Here is a 21,904-nt window from a genome sequence, read left to right on the forward strand (position 1 = left end):
ATGTAATATAAATGTGATTGTATGATGGAGGCTATAGGGAGGAAACTCCCTTAGCCTAATGGAGGGATTATGATAATCCTTGGTAGGTAGTATATAATAAATATCTATATGCATATATGTATGGCTTGGTTGACAAAGTTCATCCAAGAAGAGACAGATCTGGCTGGTCCCCTCTGGTAGACTTGGATGATGAGATGCATCATCCAAGGCAAGGAATTGACATATGGTCTTCCTTGGATGGCAAGGCGGAAATTGAATTAACCTTCGATTTCTTGGATGGCTTGGGTGTAAGTAGTTACATCCAAGACAGGAATCGAATTAACCTTTGATTTCCTGGATGGCTTGGGTGTAAGAAATTATATCCAAGACAAGAAACGAATTCCCCTTCGATTTCCTGGATGGCTTGGAACCAAGATGGGTTCCAAGAAGGCGAGCTTCACAGCCACCTAAGGACATATCTCCATATGGCATTCGTATCCTTTTTATTAGATAAGAATTATGATTAGTGTTAATTAAGTACTTTAAAGTTAAATTGCAAGTTAGATTATTTATATATATATGTATATTTGTTGTATTCTAACAATCTGTTTTGCAGGATAGTGATCCCTAACTAGTAGGGACATTACAAAAAGGCATGTCAAAATATCTTGTAATAGGGAAATAAAATCCCCTTTGCAAGTTTAAAATGACTTTGACAAAAAGACTTGTAATAGGGTAATAAAATGCCTTTTACAAGTTTAAAAGACAAACAACTAAAAGGACATAAAACATGTAATAGGGAAATAGAATCCCTATTACATCTAAAAATCACTTAAGTAGGAACTTTTAAAAGAAAAAACAAGTTCTTATAATTTTAATTCACTTGTAATTTGTCCAAAAAGTTCCTACAATGACTTAAAAGACATAAAAAGTTGTTGAAAATGTAGCTAGGTCATATCCCTTGATTGGGCCGACCTAGCTTGGTAAATTTTAATGTGGCCTTCGGCCTTAAAATTTAATGTGTATGGACCTACTTGGGATATTAATGTAACTTGTAATATGATTTGGGTCAAGCCCTACTTGTGCGACTTGGGTTATTTACAAATGTAACGTGTTATAAGGCCAACCCAAATGTGTCTTGCATATAGGGCATGACCTATATTAATGTATAACGTGTGGACCTAATTCAGTTTGGCGCCACCTCTAATACATTTGATTGTGATTTAATATATGCTAGCCAACTTGAAAGATTAAAGGTTAAGTCGCCTATATGTACAAAGTACTTATCATTGTTCACATCATCCTTTTTCAGTGAACTATCTCTGCAATACAATAGCGAATAACTCTGATACATCAGCGAATATATATTTGAAGGTCTGCGATCTCAGTCTAAGCCCTAGCGAATCTCTTCTTAGCTGGGCGAACTTCATTACGAGCTGAGCGAATACCACTCTAGGCTGTTCTGAGGCTACCGAACCTGCTACAGACAATAGTACCTGCATTTTGGAGACTTCTTCAAGTCTGATCTTAGGTCCCAAGATCAAATAAGTTGTGTCACTTATGTTTGTGCCCTAGCTGGGCAAAGTTGTAACCTATTTCTGTGATTAATCTAAGGCAGATCTGAGACATTAGTTTCTGGGTTTTTCCTCCAAGAGGGAGGTTTTCCCAGGGTATATTTGTGTTGTGTGTTCTTCTTTCTGTGCATTTTGTTTTCTGCTCATTAATAGTTAATCTAATCACTAAAAACTAACATGGTATCAGAGCCAAGTTCGTACTAACTGTGATCAGATTATCAGGAAGTCTTCATCCTCAGTTTATCATTCCATTCTTCAGTCAGCTGAAGATAGGTTGGACGGTGCATCCAATTTCACTGCATGGAAATTCAGAATCATGATGGCATTGAATGATCTCTCTGAGTTCATCAACAAAGAGTCTTCTAAGCCCTTAGCTAAAGGAAAAAAGGAAGCTTGGAGAAAGAAAGACTTTCAAGCTCAAAGGATAATAGTGGATTCCATCAAGGATCATATCGTGCCTCTCATCGCCAAGTTGAAGACAGCAAAAGAAATGTCCAGCGCCTTGGAGAAGATGTATGAGATCAACAACACCAATCGCATCCTATCGTTGAAGCAGCAACCTCACCACATCAAGATGGCAAAAGAAGAATGTGTAGCTGCATACTTCAAGAGGATTTATGATCTGAAGGATCAGCTCTCTTCCGTTGGGAAAGTTGCTGAAGATAGCGACCTATCCATGTTGGCTCTCAATGGTCTTCCATCATCTTGGGAAGCATTCATTTAGGGAATCAGCGCAAGGATTGAACTTCCACAATTTGATTGCTTGAGGACAGATTGTTTACAAGAAGAATCACGGCTAATTGCAAGAGGACTTGAGCGTGATCATTATGATGTGGAAAATCAAGTTCTTGATTCGCATATGGAGAAAGGTAAAGGAAGAAAGTGGGATTGAGACAGAGGTTCTGATTCTGCTCCTAAAGTAAAAAGGAAGAAGGACTTACCTCACATCCAATGCTTTAATTGTAATAAGTTTGGTCATTTTGCTCGGGATTGCAAAATCGGGACTTCTCTTGCTTCCTCTGCAGAAGTTGTCATAGGAACTCCTCAGAAGGAACATAAGTCAAATGAAGAATTCCTTTTCTAAAAGGAAGCAAATGTCAGAAGGAGCTTCAAAGGAAGCTCATCAGCTTCAGAGGCAGCTTGTTGTTTTCAGCTTCAAAGGAAGCCATATCCTTGGTTAAGGCAATCTTTCGAGAAAAGATTGAGGTGAAAGCCCTCGGTTAAGGCAATCTTCTGGGAGAAGATTGAGGTGAAAGCCCTCGGTTAAGGGAATCTTCTGGGAGAAGATTGAGGTGAAAGCCCTCGGTTAAGGGAATCTTCCGAGAGAAGATTGAAGTGAAAGCCCTCATTCCACCCTCTGCAAGTAGGCATGGTGGTGTTGTATTCTTCTCTGGGAGAAGTCTGAGGTTAGAGCCCTAATTCCACCCTCTGTGAGTAGGTATGGTGGGTATCATGGATGAAATTCCAAGATGAGTTTGTTCATCCCATGGGAGTAGCCACGATAGTAGTCACGATGTGACTTGATTGATCAAGGGATCCTCCCTAGCTAAGAGGGAGTGTTGAAAATGTAGCTAGGTCGTATCCCTTGATTGGGCCGACCTAGCTTGGTAAATTTTAATATGGCCTTCGGCCTTAAAATTTATTGTGTATGGGCCTACTTGGGATATTAATGTAACTTGTAATATGATTTGGGTCAAGCCCTACTTGTGCGACTTGGGTTATTTACAAAGGTAACGTGTTATAAGGGCCAACCCAAATGTGTCTTGCATATAGGGCATGACCTATATTAATGTATAACGAGTGGACCTAATTCAGTTTGGCGCCACCTCTAATACATTTGATTGTGATTTAATATATGCTAGCCGACTTGAAAGATTAAAGGTTAAGTTGCCTATAAGTACAAAGTACTTATCATTGTTCACATCATCCTTTTTCAATGAACTATCTCTGCAATACAACAGCGAATAACTCTGATACATCAACGAATATATTGAAGATCAAGAGAATATATATTTGAAGGTCTGCGATCTCAGTCTGAGCCCTAGCGAATCTCTTCTTAGTTGGGCGAACTTCATTACCAGCTGAGCGAACACCACTCTAGGCTGTTCTGAGGCTGCCGAACCTGCTACAGGTAGTAGTACCTCCATTTTGGAGACTTCTTCAAGTCTGATCTCAGGTCCCAGGATCAGATAAGTTGTGTCACTTATGTTTGTGCCCTAGCTGGGCAAAGTTGTAACCTATTTCTGTGATTAATCTAAGGCAGATCTGAGACATTATTTGCTGGGTTTTTCCTCCAAGAGGAAGGTTTTCCCAGGGTATATTTGTGTTGTGTGTTCTTCTTTCTGTGCATTTTGTTTTCTGCTAATTAATAGTTAATCTGATCACTAAAAAATAACAAAAGCAAGGGGGAAATAAAAAGTAAGTGACAAGTGACAAGTTTTAAATAAAGTGCACTTTTAATTGTTTTAAAATTTCTTTACAACACTAAAACAAGAGAAAATTAAAACTTGCAATCAAAGGAAAATTTCCCACCTGCTGTCAGGAAGAAAACACCCGAAATTGAAAGAAAGACATAGCAAACGAACTCGAAACACGATGAAATTTGAAACGCGGATCAAGGATGGACTGAAGATCACCCCATTTTAACCAGAAACGAAAATTTTGCCTCGAGAAGTGTGCCTTAAGAGTAAAATCTTCAACCTATAGTGACTGCTCTGAAACCTGAAATTGCACAAAAAGCTAGGAAAATGAAGACCAAAACTCACCAAAACTTGGACAATGATGGCAAAGAAACCCCCAATGATTTGACACTAACAAATGTGAGTTTTGCACCTCGTAAAACGTGCCTTGGAGACAAAAACAATACATTTAAACCAAAATTTTGTAGGGGTTGTCACATTTTTGAATTTTCAAAAATGAGGACAAGAAGTGTGCAGCACCCAATACATCAGTACGCTCCCTTTTTTAGGTGAGTTTGGGGTTCCAAACTTCCAATACATTTTATTTGGATTAATGCAAAGCTACAGTTCCTTCGTATTGCTGTTTGGAGGTGACTGAGGGTGTGAAGAGGTTAATTCCTTCGTATATTCATCTACAGCACTCTGATATTAAGTTACAGCAGCATATGTTTCCGTGATAGCAACATAATATGAATGTGGGACATCAAAATGACATTGTAAAACTGTTGTTGTAAACAGAACTTTGTAACAGTAAGCCTATCATTTGACAATCAATACATTGCTGGAGTTTGAGGTCAAACTGTCATTATTAGTTCTCTTTAATGTACACAAAATGTTTATTGATATGTCTATGATATTTCTATGTATTGTGGATTTACTATTTCAACAAATATCGTCTCAAATTGCATTGTTAATGATCCCATACCAAAACAAATTGAAAATACATTGAAAACCGTCACTATGCCAAGCATTTGATGAAATGCTTCAATGATAGACAATAGAGAAACTTTGTGGGTGTTGGAGAAAAGATTGGTTTCAATTTCAGAGTGGTCGTTACAGTGGAATGCTGGTAAATGTCCTCCTCGATCACTTTGTTAATAAACTCCTTATATAGAAAGAAACAAGGGGGCCGTCTAATGGGTACCTAAAATTGAGAGAGTTGGCCAATGAAAATGTTGACATACTAGAGACCTAAAATTGAGAGAGTTGGCCAATGAAAATGTTGACATACTAGAGAAGCATATTGGTCTCTAAACATCAAAAATTATCAATTGCTAGGAGACTGAAGAAAGAACAAATACCTAAAATATAGGTATCTCTTAGCTTGAGAAAAGTATCCCATAGACCTAAGTGAATGGAAATAGAAAGTAAGATTGTAGATGCTTTGAAGACAAAAATTTGTGAAGCAAACTCTACTTGGCCAAGGCCACTATGGGATTATCTATTTGCAATTGAGAATATTAAGCCTAGAGATATCTTGCAACCTCTTAATGTATTCTTTTAATTAGCTGAAATACCAATTACTTAAAGTAAACCTATAAAGCACCATGGGTTTAACAACAGCATCAAATAGTCGCATCATTGCAGAAATATCTTGGAAATGCTTAAGAAAACATTGATGCTCTCAAATATAAAGAGAAGTCTATCCATTCAAAAATTGCTACATTTAAGATGACAGAATTTAAGCTAACCTCTCAAGGATTTTCAACATGTTCACCTCGTGGGAAAATAATACTTATGTAGGAAATGGAGATCATAACCTTCATTTTAGTAAGACTAATACTAGTCATTGATGCCCACGAAACCAAAATAAAGAATTGAACTGCCTTTGTAATCCCTCGATAGAATGCTTGAAAGAGACCACATCATTGGCAAATATAAGTATAGCAATTTGCACATTACACAAGATACAAAACCAACATTGACTTAGATTAGTTCTCAAATTAAGTCTTCAAATCCATCCATGTAAATTTCAAAGCAAGTAAGAGATAGAGAAAAGGAAAACTTAGTTGATACTAATGTTACTCCTAATCCACTCAATGAGTTAGTGGTGTACAAAATTCACTAGCCACTACCTCAGAGCTATAAAATATTAAAAAGAGATGTTGGATGTTGGTCAGATAAAAAAGCATTCATTTTACATATTGAAAACCCCTATTTTTTTTAGATCAAACATTTTCTTTGTCTTCTTGATTGAGAATGAAAACCCTCTAGATATTCAGATTTAATGACAAAAACTCTCCAATCCACTGTGGTGGTTTCAATTAGAGATCACAATTGCGTTCAAGATTTCAGTTTTTGTGTGTGCAGTTCAATATCAGCAAATATCTTGATATTTTCTGTTCTCAGCAAATCTATTTGTGATTATTCATCATATATTCTGTAAAAGGCTTGTTATACTGTTTTATTTCATTCTAGAAGGCTTAACTACCAGAACTAGACTATCTTTAATCTAAAATTTGATATTTGTTTTACATTGTAAGTTGTGCAACTTGCTGCCAACAAGTCTAGCGATTTATATTGTTAATCAACCTATCACAGTATGCTCTTAACCTGCCCATTCTAAATTTCTAAGATCTCAATGATCAAAAGGTGTAAGGTTTCATATCTTGCATAATAAAATTGTTTAAAAAATCAATTTGGACTATTACAATGATATCAGAGCTATGATCTTCCTAGCCTATAGAGAAAGGTAACAATTTAATCTTGTGTATACATTATACACAAAAGAGACAAGGAATTAAAATAATAACAAAGAGAATGAAGGAAAGCTCAATCATCAACACATCAAAATGCAAAAATAGATCAAGGCCCAAAAATAGATCAAGGCCCAAAAATAGAAGAGTTTGAAACCTCACTCCCCCAAGTTTTCAAGACAAGGATGGTAGGGGATAGGGGCATGTGTTTCCGATATGGGAATTTTTATGCCCATTTTTAGGGGATAGTAGAGAATGGTTATAAAGAAAATAAGAAAAATTTTAAAAATATAAAAAAATTCAAATACTCATATGATAACATTGATAAATATTTCATCATAGACATTATAAAACCTTAATACATAATAGCAGGCTTGAATTGAGACTTCACATGAGAATTGACAAACAAATTACTGAAATTTACATGCTTTCAAAATTTAACGTCCATATATTATATAAGAACTAGAAAAAAATGTGTTACAAGTTTCAACTACAAAATGAAAAAACATAAAAAATATATAGTTGTTCTTAATCAGCATCTGCATTTGGTAGGTTTGTATCAAAATCTGAGTTCGAATCCAACTCACTACCACTATAAGAGGCTACCTCATGCAATGCAACCAAAACCAATCCCTCCTATGTCTCCTCCTCATGAATCTGTATAGCATCTTTGGGACCAACATCCCAACGTGTATCAAAATAAAAGTTTGAGTCCAAGTCACTACCACTATAAGGGGTACCTCAAGCAATGCAACCCCAATCAATCCATCTTGTGTCTCCTCATCAATTTGTATAGTATCTTAGAGATCAAAATCCCAAAGTGAGGTTGGAGTCTAGCAATAATTAAGGGTATATCAGTATTGTAGCTACAAGGCGCTATGTATGTCCACCAACTTCTTTGATTATCTAGAGCTAAGGTTGTTCCTCTTAACTGACCAGATGAAGCTATATATGGACCAATTCCTTTCAGCAACAAAGCAAACAGAAACCTACGAAGGGAGGCAAGTGGGAAGTATCCTCAACTCCAATGCATCTTTTCCATGCCACATCCACCATCCAATAGGGTTGCTTTAAGCTAATTTATCTCTATTTATACTCTCTAGTTTGTTGAAGGCTGGACCATGGAAATTGACAAATGCAAGCCACTATGTGCGAAATAAAGAAGATTCCTCATCACTATACATTTTTCAAAGGGTATCCAACAAAATGTAAAATCAACAGATAATTCAGCACTTATCAATAGAATAAGTTGATTGCTTATGCCAAAAATTAGATAGGGGCAGAAACCTTTTGATATTAAAATGAAAATGAAAGCAAGTATATTGCTAGTGTTGTTCTTCTTGCCTCGGATAGAAGTTTTTCTTTTTCCTGCAAATATCTCTTTAAATCTGCTTCGACAGCAGAAGGTTCACCAATGCTAACAATTTTATCATCTAAAGCTTCCATTTCTTGAGCTAGAGAGTCAACATCTGCTTTAGTTTTCCGATAAGCTATATTATCATCTATATTTCTTTTCACTTGGTCCTGGCTGCGTAACAATTCTTGGCTTCTATTCAGCTCAGCTGAAATGTCTGATTTTCTCTTCTCACACTGACGCTGTTGAGATTCACAAAGTGAAAGTTTTTCCTGCAGTTCTTTCAGCCTTTCCTCACTTCTGGAATCCAGGTATCTGCAGGAAACCAAACCATAACAAAACCAGAATAGAGAAGTAAAAGAACATTCAGCTGTTAAAGTTGCTCCATAAGTAAAAATAGTCAAAATATTTAAGAGCAAGGCAACATACTCTTTGATTTTAGATGAATAGCTGAAAAGCATATCAACATCTTGCTGGAAAATTCCCAACAATTTGGAACGTTCTTCATTCTCACACTCAAATTTTAACTTCATTGTATCATAATCCTTTCTTAATTTTTCCTTTTCTTTAGACACAGGAATAAAACCTTCCACTAACACCTGCACATTTGCCAGCATTACAAATTTACTGACATACAAAATATGATCTTTCTTCATGGCACAATATGTAAAAACAATAACTTATTTCAGGAAACAACAGCATAGGTTCTTTTATTCCAAGAATTCACGTTAGGGTACTCAATTATCATCAGAGAATGAAGAACGTTCTTATCAATCTCCGATTGTAATTTGTATAGATACTAATATCTTCAAAACACAATACTGACACATGTTAAAATGTATAACTTATTCCTAGTTATTATTGCATTTACTTATCCAAATCTACCATAGCATCCTTGTATTATTTCACACGTAAGTAGTATATATAATCAGACAAACAATGCAAAGGTGATCAAACCTCAATTTCTCGAGTATTCAAGATGAGCAAACAGGTGATCAACCATATGGTTCTCATGATAAAGAAAAGAGTGAAACCTGCAAATATTCACATTCAAATCATGAGGAAAATCTTCAATGATGTCATATGGACAAGGTTGGGGTGATACCAATAAGAGGTTAAGTGTGAACATTAAACTACAGAAATTTTGGAAGAAATTGGCCAAGTACACCTTGTGATCCTTAAAATTGAATTTATTGAGATCAAACTGGTATGGCATTCTGCCCGTAGATGTTACCCAAATTTCGAACTCAATGGTGCGGTTGTCTCTTTGTTCCCGTCAGCCTATGGTGCCCTTCACAGGTAAGGCTACGCATTGAAGACCTCTTGCTTTTCATAAGCAGAAGCAAAATGTACATCCCTAATATTAAAAGCAAGCTGTCAGTAAGGAATCACCCTGATTACATTCTTTGGATTCTAATAAGGATGGACTTGACCAAGGAAACATCAACCCAATTGACTAAAGAATCATGGAACTAAGGGAATACTTAGGTTGAAGCTAAGTGAAACAATGGCCTCTTGCACTAGCAGATGGAAATTATAAGTTGTTTATAACTGCTTATTTTTGCCTTGAAACAAAAAAAAATTGCCATAGACCAGTAACATTGGACATTGTTGGAGTAAATAGGTTACTCACCTAGTAATCAATGGATCGTCAACTAATTACTTAGGTCCCTTATCATTTTATTCAATTAAGCTAGACTTAGAGATTATTTCCTATATTTAGATTAAGCTAATTATAGGTCATGTTGTCTGCATTCATAAGATGAGGACACTTGTCACGATCTAACTTAACCCTCACCTGGGGTTTCATCTAGGATTTTATTTTTATAAGCACTCATTTGTACAATTGTATTTGTTCAGATGTATTCATTCAAATCAATCAATACAATCATATCATCATGTTTTTCTCGATCAGATCTCTTCTCGAGGTTGCATGGCTCAATCATGGCTTTTCCTCTTCAAACGTTATAGGTGTTTTGGTTGCAAGTGATTTAAGGGAATTGTGGGGTTCACCATCAACTCCAACAAAAGTCAACATGGTGTTACAAGAAGTTAAAATGTGGACGAACAAGGAGCCAGTGTCACTACTACAGATGTGTCTAAATGATAAAAGGTATGATCCATAGAGGTTAAAAAATTAGATAAAATATTAGGAGTTCAAATATATTTTAAAAATCATGAATTTAAGGACAATGTATGTAATGTCCCCTTCTCACACATAGTCAGCTTTGCTTCCCAGTAGCCTATTTCTGGGTCCCGTAGGATTTTCAGTGGTGGTTAGGGAACTCATGCTTCCTTAGAGAGCTTGGCTTTTCAACTTCCTTGGGTTTCGACAGCAGTGCTATTTTTAGTAAGTGTTATTTTTGGTAAGCGCTAATTCTGGCGCCAAGCATCTCTTTAGTTTCATCTTTGCTCCGTGCAAATTGGATTCCATTTTGGTGCCTTTGCAATTATCAGTAAGGTGATTGGAATTATTTTTAATATTTACACTTAAGTATTAAAATGGTGTTTTAACAATAACTTCAGATATTTCATAAAGTTAACGTCCCCATGTTGGACACCTAGGCTGTGGGGATCAAAGTAGCTTTTAAAAGGTGCTCTGGGGGGGGCTTATTCGAGAGAACTAAAATATTGAAAAATTTGAAATGCCCAAAGTTCCCTCCAATCTCTAAAAATTGGAGTTTTGGCTCTCAATTCTTCATTCAAAGTTTGCACACATAGAGAAATGTTGTCGGAATGAGCTTTGAAGTTCTTCCAAGAGTTTGTTGAGGGCAAAAACCTTCTGCAATCTTTCTAGTTTTGGTGGTGAAAGATCCACCCTAGCTGGTTCAATATTTTCACTCTTGTTTCTCACACTTTTTTGGTCCTTCAAGGTTTCAAAGATGTAGATTTATATGGTATATTGATTCATATCCCGGAGTTTGATCGAGTTGTTGATATTTTCAGTGATTTCATTGTGTTTGCAATGTTTTCGATTGAGTTTTGTACCTAGTTGTACCCCTCTAGTTTGCACGGTCGACCCTTCATTTTGACTGATATCTGATAGGGCGTTATCTGTTTGCTTCTGGTATTGGTTATATATTTTCTCCATAGCAGGGCAACCAATTTCAATGCATTATTTATAAGTTTAATGTTGATGGTGATTTCTAGGAGCTAGTCACCCCATTTGCAGGTCATGCAAGCTCAGTAAGGGGCACATGGGATCTATTTTAGTCTTTAGGATTGTTGAAACAGGACTGCAAGTCACCTTTTCTGAGGTGTCTAGGTGAGCAGAAAGTGTTAGCAGGTATTTCTTGGTAGTTTGCGTGATGAAAGGAGATTTGGATTTTTTGCTAGTCAACCCTGTGCAATGATAGCGTCCAGATAGCTACAACAGACAGATCTGAGTATATTATTGCCCTGGAAATGATTCCCTTTCATTGAATAAAGCTAGTGCGTGGTCTGAAAGGCTGTAGGGAACTTTCCTTGTGTTGGAAGAGTGGTTCTTTCTTATTGTGCCCTTGAGATTGCTATTTTCTAATTAACTTTTATTTAATCTGCCAGACTATTTCTGAAAGAACCCCCAACAAAAATTAAGTCTCCTCAGTCATATTTATTCATTGTTTTTTGGTGAAGCGAGATTACTTGTGAACCTGATTGCTCCTGCATCAATACCACTTCACTACAACCCATTACAACATTTCCCTTTGACAAATTCTCATTGTTTTATGTCAATTTTGTTATGAAACCCTAGGGCAATAAAAAAAATGTACAGTCCTCTTCAACGCCCAAACCCCAAAGGAATTGCAGATTACTTAAATATTAATTTTTCAATGACTGCAACTTCGTCATAAACTGTTCAAATATCAGTTTAAACTGTTGTTAACACCTTACTGATTGTATTTTGAAAACTGCTTCTCTTTGTTGTTGAATGATAAAAGCCTGTTGACACAGACCAAGTTTAACAAATCCATACTAAATGAAGGTTGAATGGGGCTGCAAAATAACATTACTACAGGACACATTTTACAGTTTTACCATTTCACAATAACACTGAGTGATAGCCACCCTGTTGAAAACAGTCTTCTATTTATCAAATTCATGTGCATAAAAACCATCTGCTCTCACTGTGGAAACACTCAAAAAAACACTGAGTATAGTCCTCATGATAGTGGTCAAAGTTCAAACAATGAAAACATATCATAGGTGTCAAAACATTTAGGGCTGAGATGGATTCTTCTCTAGTACTACATGAAAACTTATCATAAACTAACAGAAACACCTGCTGGAAACCTCACTGATATCTGTTGTATATTACTGAAAGCTGGCAAAGTTACTGCTGAAGATGTTTGAGGACGAAATTGTTGAATCTGCCATTGGAATCCCTTGCATAAACACTGGCCAATCTGCTGGAAGCCTGGAACAACTCTAACAGCGATTGGAGATAATAGTTTTTGAACCTTCTCATGCGTACTTAGAGATAGTAGACTCAAAACTTGATCAGGTCAACTCTTGTCCTGATGCATACTTGTTAAGGTAGCTGAGTATGAAAGACTGGTTAGAAGGCAGAGTGGGCATTAGATTGGGAGAAGGTAGGTGGTAGCTGTAGATATTTTACAAATTTAAATATCTGCTTTGAAATTTAAGAAGCCTAGGGTTAGCTGATATCCCTTGCAAGGAAAAAATTGCCACCTGCTACCAAGCAGGCAACTGGATGAATATCCATCCACTCATTGTGGTATTCTAGATCATAGCAGCAATAGTCTGCAAAAAATCGTGATTATACCCGATTAATCTTGAATCCTGGAGCCAGCTGATTTATTCCCCGAAAAAATCCTGATTCACGAAAAAATTGTTGACCAATCGTTGACCCAAATTTCAATGATTTTTTGCATTTAAATCACGTTAAGATCATGTTAAAAACCCCATAAAATGGCACAAAAAGTGAAAAAAATCATTGAAAAAACTTGCAAAACCCTAGAAAAACTCGTGAAATTACTGAATTGCTTAGAAATAGGGTTGATCCGAGATGGAATCAGAGTCAATGTGGAATCAACGTTGAAAAAGTTTGTTATTTTGTCCATTTTTGGGGGGTTCATGATTCCCCACACTCCACTTGTTCATACCCACGAGCTCAACAACCCAAGAAAGGCAGAAAGCCTGCGAGCTCAATGGCCCAGCAGGGGTTTGAACCTTGGTGCTGCCTCACCAATGGAGTATTTCTACCACAACACTAAACGTTTGAAGACATATATACAACACTAAACGTTTGAAGACATATATATATATATATATATATGATATTTAATTTATAATTGATATAGTTAATTTTTGCTCAAACAAAGACATACAATTCATTATGTGAGCAATATATCCAAAGTTCTCCACGAAATAAATCTGAATGACAACAAACAAGCTTACATAGTTGTAATAAAAGAGCCTCCAACACACAATCATTAAAATTTGTCTCTACCTAAAACAGTAGTTGCAAGTTAGGTATTGCCAAAACCAGTGGCTTGCTAATCTTTTACTTCAGCTAAACAAATGCCTTTTGTTGAATTCTACCCCATATAAAAGACTTACCAATTGCCATCAGGGAATATAAAGCATTGCAACTGTGGAAGATGATTTGATAAGCTTTTTCAAATATTGAACTACCCCTAGAAAACTCCTTGCCTCAATCACAATGAAAGTCTTCGATCACTTCAAAATGGCTTCCACTTTTACTAAATTCCTAACAGTAGCTGGATCTCTGTCTGATAAATTTTGATCTCAGCTACTTCATAGACTTAGCTAATCTTTGATCTCAGACTTAAACCACTATTTGGTGTATTTGGTGACTGCCCTCTTAAAAAGTTAACCGAATGCCTATGTAATCAGCAATATGAACATAAACAACAAAACTCTATTTTCTACAATCATGGGTTAAACTCTATTTTATTTACTCTATATATCTCTATGCTATGGAAACGCCATGTAGTTTGTCTATTTTTCTACAATTTTTTATGATTTTTTTAAATCCAATTTTTTACCCACTTTTTGAAAAAATCTTGAACTTTTGGTTTGCCGATTTTTTCCCCAAACGATTTTTGTTGCTATGATATAAAGCATTGCGATTGTGGAATGTAGTTGGCATAAAATGCCTATGGTTATATTTGATAATATTTGTCATCCGGCAATGTATTAATTAATCGTATTAAGCAGGTTGTCACTCTCGGGTAGTTAGGTGTCAGTTAGTTGACGGTTGTGTACCTCTCGGCAATCGTCGGGTCCTTTTAAATATATTGTGTATCGCCAAGTAAAGTAGTACGATATAGTCGGATCTATTATAATCCTTGGTCGGCCATCTCTGGTCTTCTTCCCTGTAATAATTGCATGTGCAAATAAAGATATATTTTACTGTCGTGTCTGGTATGCATTGTCATATACATTATTATTTCTTGTATTTAATTTACTAGTTGTAGCGGTAAACATTTTGGCGTCGTTGCCTTAAAAGAAGTCGGTTCAGTCTTGAGTGATTCATGCCCGTAGACCCCAATAAAAGTGAGAAGAGGCCATAGGGTGGTCAAGAGCAAGCAATTAGGTGATCTGCCGACCCTTGGCAAAAGGAAGTCATAAAGATGACTCAGATCCTAAAAGTACCCTAAGTGTTGGGACGTTGGAGGTGGACGTGTAGAGGACATGCGTGTGGCCAAGAGTGCAAGGAAAGCACCGGAACGTAGCAGTCGAAACAGTCCACCCAGGTGCGACACACCTGGAAGTACTCGGAGTGTTGAGGACGCTGAAGGTGGACGTGTAGAGGACGCCTGTGTGGCCAAGAATGTTGGGGAAGCATCAAAACGTAGCGGTCGAAACAGTCCACCCAAGTCCGACATCCAAGGCGGATACACACGGTACCTTCCAAGTGAAAACTATGGTGAACACCGAGGAGAAGCAGAAACTGCCGAAGTTCACGGGGGATGGATCAGAGGACCCTATACAACATTGCAAAACATGTATAACCATGTGGGAGGCAAATGGCCAATATGACCAAGATTACTAGTTGAAGGCGTTTCCGGCCACCCTTCGGGGGACGACAATTGATTGGTATACCGACCTTGACGCCCAATACAAAACAAGATGGAATAATTTGAAGGCCTTCGAGGAGGAAATCAAACTCCTGAGGGATGATAATGAGATCGTGGCCGAAATCTATAATACCAAGCAAGGGAAAAATGAGAGTGTATGCGCTTACAACCGTAGGCTCAAAGAACTGTTGAACAAGATGGAGAACCAACCAACCGACGGGTTGAAGAAGAGGTGGTTCACGGAGGGATTGATACCCTCAGTGCACAAGAAGATGAAAGTAGTGCCTTCGTCCTCGTACGTTGATGCTTACAATCGAGCGATGGACATCAAGAGTGAAAACAAAACCTCCTCCCGAGAGAAGAGGAAGACCGACGATGATGAGAGCACCGAAGGTTGTAGTGACGAAGAATCCAAAACCGTACGAGCCCTTCGACAGGATATGTTGAGAATGATGAAAGAATTGAAGGTTGAGAAAGGAACCAGCAAAGAAGGTAATGAACTATGGTGTACTGAGTGCAAAAGTGGGGGGCACACAAAAGGTAATTGTTCTAGAAATATGTTTTGTGAGATGTGCCAAGTGCTAGGGCATTCAATCAAGGAGTGCCCATACAATTTGAAGACGAGAAGTATGCAAGTACTCTTCTCACAGGGAGAGTCTAGCCCACTAGCGGCAATGGAAATCAACGAGGGCCAAACCAAATACAATATAACTCCAGAGGACGTCCTATCATACATGCTTCGAATGGGGGCACTATACGAGAGACTGCCATAACAAGAAAGACAACGTACAATTATTGTGCAAATGGTGTGGACCAGGGAACCATGAGGACATTGACTGCCCAAAGCAAAAAGGGGTAAATATGTTGGACGTCAAGGAGCCATACAAGGAGGTACTCGCAATTACAAGATTGCAGAGCAAAAAGGCAGTGTACCCCGATCCCCGTACAGAGAAGGAAAGAATCCGAGAAGCAAAGGCTGATGTTGAACGGGCGATGGCGGAAGAACAAAGGGCCTCACATAATGCCGCCAATACCCCACTTCGGTCGGAGTCTGAAAAAACTATATTCAAACAAATGTTGCAGGCTACTATACCAATACGGGTATCTAACCTTCTGCAGACAATGCCAAATTAAAAATGGCTCTCACAAATGTAGTCGGTGACAACACCATTGACTAGGAACACCACCAGCCGGCAACAAAACCACCTGGCATGTCCATCATGGAACCCATACCAGCAACAGAATCACCTGGCACGTCTGCCACGAACCCCATGCTACTCGCCGTGAGTATTGGCCGGAAGCCAGCCGTAATAGAAATGGAGATCAAGGGACGGAAACTGACAAACACCATTGTCGACGGCAGCTCCGGAGTGAACACATTATAGGAGGAGACATGGAGGAGTTTGGGCAAACCAACTCTCTGGCCACCAACATTCCACCTAGTAGGTGTCGACTAGCATGGTATCAAACCCTTGGAAACACTCATAGCACAAAAGGTTGTTGTCGGCACTCAACATTTCTTCCTCGACTTCGTCATCATCCAATTGGAGAAGAAGGCCTACGACGCTCTCCTCAGGAGGGGTTGGTTGATCATGGCGAAGGCAAATCATAACTAGAAAAAAATACACTCTCCATTGAGAGTGAAGGTCGTAAGTATGTGATTGACTTGAGGAACAAGGCAGTGAGCAAGGAACCGGCATCATCCGATTCTGACTCAAATGACTCTCATAACGGCAAGGGAAAGATGGAACCAGTATTCCACAGAAACACGTTTCCCCCTCCCAAGCCCAAGTCCCCCCGTCCCCGAAACTTTTTCCCTTTGTCCCCCCCTTCCAACTTTTGGAACCCAACGATGAAGGAGTACTAGAGTAGGAAGGATGCTTGGAGGATGAGACGACCTCCCTCAACGGACTCTTTCACTGGCAAATGGAGGACTATGAGGTCTCCCACCTGGGTTGTAACATGTTGGAAATTAGGGAGATCAAAGAGGTTGGCAAAGGTAGGGAAGAAGTCCCTACGGCCGAGAGAGTGGTACGTGAGGAAACACCTACAGCCGAAGGTGTGGTACATCAGGAAACACCTACAGCTACAGGTATGGTACAGAAGAAAACACCTACGGCTGAAGGTGTGGTACGTGAGGAAACACCCACTGCCGAAGGTATGGTACGAAAGGAAACACCTACAGTCGAAGGTGTTGCCGAAGGTGTGGTACATGGAAAGACACCTACAAATGGCAAGGTAGTACAGGAGGAAACACCTAGAGCCGAAGGCATGATTACACCTACGGCCGAAGGCATGATGACACCTACGGTTGAAAGCATGGTCACACCTACGGTTGAAGGTATGGTAAGCGGAACGACACCTACGGAGGGCAGGAGGAAACCCCTACGGTTGAAGGGGTGGTACAGAGGCCAGCCAAGTTTGGCAAAACTACAGAGTGAATTAGTGGAGTCAAATCCATACGGACAGGGGAACCAAGAACGTACAGGCCCGTACAAGCTTGCGGAAGGGACAACGTGAAGAGGCCGTGCATATCCGTACAGGTCCAAGGAAGCCATGGATAAGGGAAGGAAGAGAAGCCGTACACCTCTGTACAAAAACATTTTGGCCTTAGAAAACGAAGCCATCAAGGACATCTATACACATCCATACGGGAAGCAAGGTCGAGCCGAAGAAGACAGCCGTACGAACTTGTGCGAACAGAAGACATTAGCCATTGCAAGTTACCATACGAGAAATAGATGGAATCACCATACAAATCCGTACGAAAACATCAGGTGACTGTGGTGGAAATCCATACAGAACAATAGTACGGATCCGTACATGGGAAGTTGAGCATGTGTTGGAAAGAAGCATCGTACAAATCCATACGGAAACATACAAACATCTGTACGAACAAGTTGCATTCAAGGGGATTAGATAGAATCCGTATGTTTGAAGGAATCCATACAGAATTGGCTGCGGAAGGAAATCCGTACGGTGACAAATGGAGGCATTTGAATGGAACCGTAGGCACATAGGTGTGTGATGTTTTAGACCACAATGTGTATCAAGCCATACATGGTCAGGCCGTACTAGAAGGACAGAAAAAGCAGGTGGTGGGAGTGAAATCTGGATTTTTTGGATTCATCGACAATGTTTTTGCCATCTCAAAAAATCACAAAAATCATGTGTGCCATGGAGTTTCGTGTGGTTCTGAAGGTTGTAATTTGGTGTTGGCGGCGGGGGCGCTGCCCCTTGACCCCGCCCTATACTGCGACAAAGAGCGCACCCTGGGCGCTGCCCCAAGACCCTGCGAGGGGCGCTGCCCCTAGACCCCTGTTGGAGGCACTGCCCCCAAACCCCCATTTGATTTGGCAGGTACACTACAAGTTGGGGTTGTCCAATCCAAGTCACTGTCTGTCATTAGTCTTCCCAAATACTACTTGATGTTGCTTGTTGTTTGGAAGACGACTTTTTCTTTTGGGGGGGATAATGTAGTTGCCATAAAATGCCTATGGTTATATTTGATAATATTTGTCATCCGGCAATGTATTAATTAATTGCAGTGTTCCACGAGCGTTGGGGACGCGTTTCCGGGACAGGGGGACCAAGGGCCTAAGTTTGGGGACGGCAAGGGGACGGCAGCAAGGGGGTGGCGGGGTGGTGGTGCTGATATAGTTATACATATACATATAGTACTTGAAAAACTAGTTTTGAAAAGATGTATGACAGTATTACAGTATAAGAATTACATTTCAAATGAGACTATAGGAAATTTGAAATACTAATTTACTAAATCTAAATACCAAGATTTCTTCAATGCTAATTGTGTTGTTATATGGAGCCTAATCAGACTCGGAGGTTAAATTTTCCCTACTTCTATCGGCACGGTTTCCCCCTATATTTTTCAATGAGGGTTTGGGGGCAGCGCCCCCAAGTTGGGGTCAAGGGGCATCGCCCCTTGCGGGGTCAAGGGGCAGCACCCCTTGCGCATTCCAAAAATACTTTTATTATTTTCTAAAGGCGTCAGGTGTTATTTTTCTATTGGCCCACGTCCAATTAGGGTTACCCCTTAACCCCCCGAAAAGTCACATGTTTTTTAAAAACTGCTTTTTTTGGTTAGCTTTGACGTGGGAGCGCGGGAGACGCCCAGACGTCTCCCAAGGTGACGCGGAGACGTCTCCCAGGATGCGTCTCCACGTCTCCCTGGGAGACGCGGAGACGTCTCCGCGTCCCGACAGTGATTGGGTGGCGGTGGCGAGACGGCGGGGGACGTCGCGTCCCCGTCCCCGAGACGTTTCTGACGGGGGGACGCGCCCAAAAAGGGGGGGGACGCATCCCCATGGAACTATTAAGCAGGTTGTCACTCTCGTGTAGTTAGGTGTTGGTTGGTTGACGGTTGTGTACCTCTCGGCAACTATTGGGTCCTTTTAATATGTTGTGTATCGCCAAGTAAAGTAGTACGATATAATCGGATCTATTGTAATCCTTGGTCGACCATCTCTAGTCTTCTTCCCTATAATAATTGCATGTGCAAATAAAGATATATTTTACTGTCGTGTCTAGTATGCATTGTCATATACATTATTATTTCCTGTATTTAATTTACCAGTTGTAGTGGTAAACATGGAATATGATTTGACAAGCTTTCTAAAATGTTGAATTAACCCTACAAAACTCCTTGCCTCAATCACAATGAAATTCTTAGAACATTTCAAAATGGCTTCCACTTTTACTATTTGTCTGTTAACTTTTGATCTCAATTACTTCATAGACTTATTTCATAGACTTAGCTAATATTTGATCTCAGACTTAGACAACTATTTGATGTATTTGGTGACTGCCCTCTTAAAAAGTTAATTGAATCCTATGTAATCAGCAAAATGAATATAAACAACAAAAAATTATTTTATACAATTCATGGGTTACTCTATTTTATTTGCTATATATCTCTAAGCTATGGAAATGCCTATATGTTTTTCAAAAAAATAGTTTTTGTCTCTTTTTCTACAATTTTTTATGGTTTTTTAAATCCGATTTTTTCAAAACATCTTATACCTTTGGTTTGCCGATTTTTTCCCCACATGATGTTTGCTACTATGTTCTAGACATCAGAATCTTAGTTGACACAGGAAGGTTTAGAAATCTTTGCTCCATAAGAAATAAAATATTGTGTTTAAGGTACATTTTCTCGTGGGCTTTCTGAATCCTATCGATTCCATAAATATATTACTAATAGTCATCGAACAAAGATGCAACTCTATTAATCACACTGAATGATATAGAATATTTGAGCCATGATGCATGAAATATTCCCTGTGACATGTAGCAACTCAAGATTCAGATATTTTAAGAAGTAAAGAAATCACAGATTCTTAGATGATAGCTCACCTGTTCATCAAGTTCTGTCTGGACCTTTTGATCTTCTAGTTTTTCCTGTTCCTCTCGTAGATGCTTAATTCTAGTCAGTTCATTACAAGCATGCAGTTTTTCCTCTCTTGCACCATGCCAGCGCAATTTCAATGCTAGCAAATCATCCGTCATGTGTTTTTGATCATCCCTAACCTTTTCTAGTTGTCTTTGCAGACTTTCACTGAAAGAAATTCATCATGAAACAAATCAAAAATATGCTGAAGCTTACATATTGATTGATAGGAGAGAGAATTTGAAAAAGTCAAACTGACAGCATCTAAAGCATCAATATATTAAGATTACAACGTGAGACTAATGGCACTACTGAAATACTTACTCCAAGAAGAAAAACCTTAAACTGTTTACCACTCATAGAGACTAATTGAGCTACATCCTCAACAAAATGACCTCACCAAAGTAACCTGAATTTCATAACCTTACCGTTTATCTTCAAGAGATGCCAGCTCAGAATTAACTTCCTCCATAGAACGTAAACCTTGAGATCTAACATCAAGCTTGTATTCCAGATCTTCAACCTGCTTTTGTACATTCTGCATCTCTAACCAGAACCTGTCTGTGGTTTCCACAGGTTGAAGCAACCTTTCCACAGAATCTTTCTCCGATTTTGCATGTGCTAGAAGACCAAGAAGCTATTTGCACACAACAATACAACAAATGCAAAAACATTATTAACCTTATAGATCATAGCCTTATATACTAATAGTAACTCCTATCCAAAATTAACAACATAGGACATGCAAACTAAGAAATTAAGAGCTATGATCTGTCTATCCGGTGTCCTGAAGTTCAAAATGTCAAAGACATACTAAATTGAAAACCATTTTGATTTCTATACTATCCTTCCCATCAATTTCTCCTATGGTCTGTCCATTTTCAATATTCACTTGATTAATAGATAAAAAGTTCCAGGTCATGTACAGATCACCACCATAATATTGATTTCTAGAATTCTTGACCAGATTTTATTCATATTCTGGAACAAAAGAAAATAGAAGTACTCATCAGGTCCCAAATTTCTCTGCAAATTCTACTGCACTATTATTAGGTGCCCTGTCCAAGAATGAGAGATAGGGAAGGAGATGGGGAAAAGAGAGGATGGGAAAGGGGAGAGAGAGAGAGAGAGAGAGAGAGAGAGAGGATTTATCTCATAGTAAGAATATCACGTAAACCCAAGAGCTATACACTTTATAAATGAATTTAGGGAGAGAGATAGAAAGCATATTTATCCCATACTAAGATTATCAAGCAGGCCTAATAGCTGTACTATATAAATGATGTTTTGTGTCCTTGAATAAACAAGAAATTTCATGGACCCAGTTCATTCAGCATCACAATCAAGTTGTTTGCCACATGTCTCATGCTTAGTGGATTAATGGACACA

General features: G+C 38.7%; 1 protein-coding gene across 3 annotated transcripts in view; it reads right to left on the bottom strand.

Moving 5' to 3' along the window:
* Window positions 1-21,904, bottom strand: part of LOC131075873 (DNA repair protein RAD50) — a 235,786-nt gene that overhangs the window by 54,911 nt on the left and 158,971 nt on the right. For all 3 annotated transcript variants that reach the window (XM_058012799.2, XM_058012797.2, XM_058012798.2), the window contains 4 exons: window positions 20,944-21,152; window positions 20,482-20,683; window positions 8,492-8,661; window positions 8,053-8,377 (listed from right to left, as the gene is read on the bottom strand). In XM_058012799.2, coding sequence (XP_057868782.1) covers window positions 8,053-8,377; window positions 8,492-8,661; window positions 20,482-20,683; window positions 20,944-21,152 — 906 coding nt within the window. The remainder of the gene's footprint in view (window positions 1-8,052; window positions 8,378-8,491; window positions 8,662-20,481; window positions 20,684-20,943; window positions 21,153-21,904) is intronic.

This window comes from Cryptomeria japonica, chromosome 10 (genome assembly GCF_030272615.1).
Source record: "Cryptomeria japonica chromosome 10, Sugi_1.0, whole genome shotgun sequence".
Taxonomy (NCBI): Eukaryota; Viridiplantae; Streptophyta; class Pinopsida; order Cupressales; family Cupressaceae; genus Cryptomeria; species Cryptomeria japonica.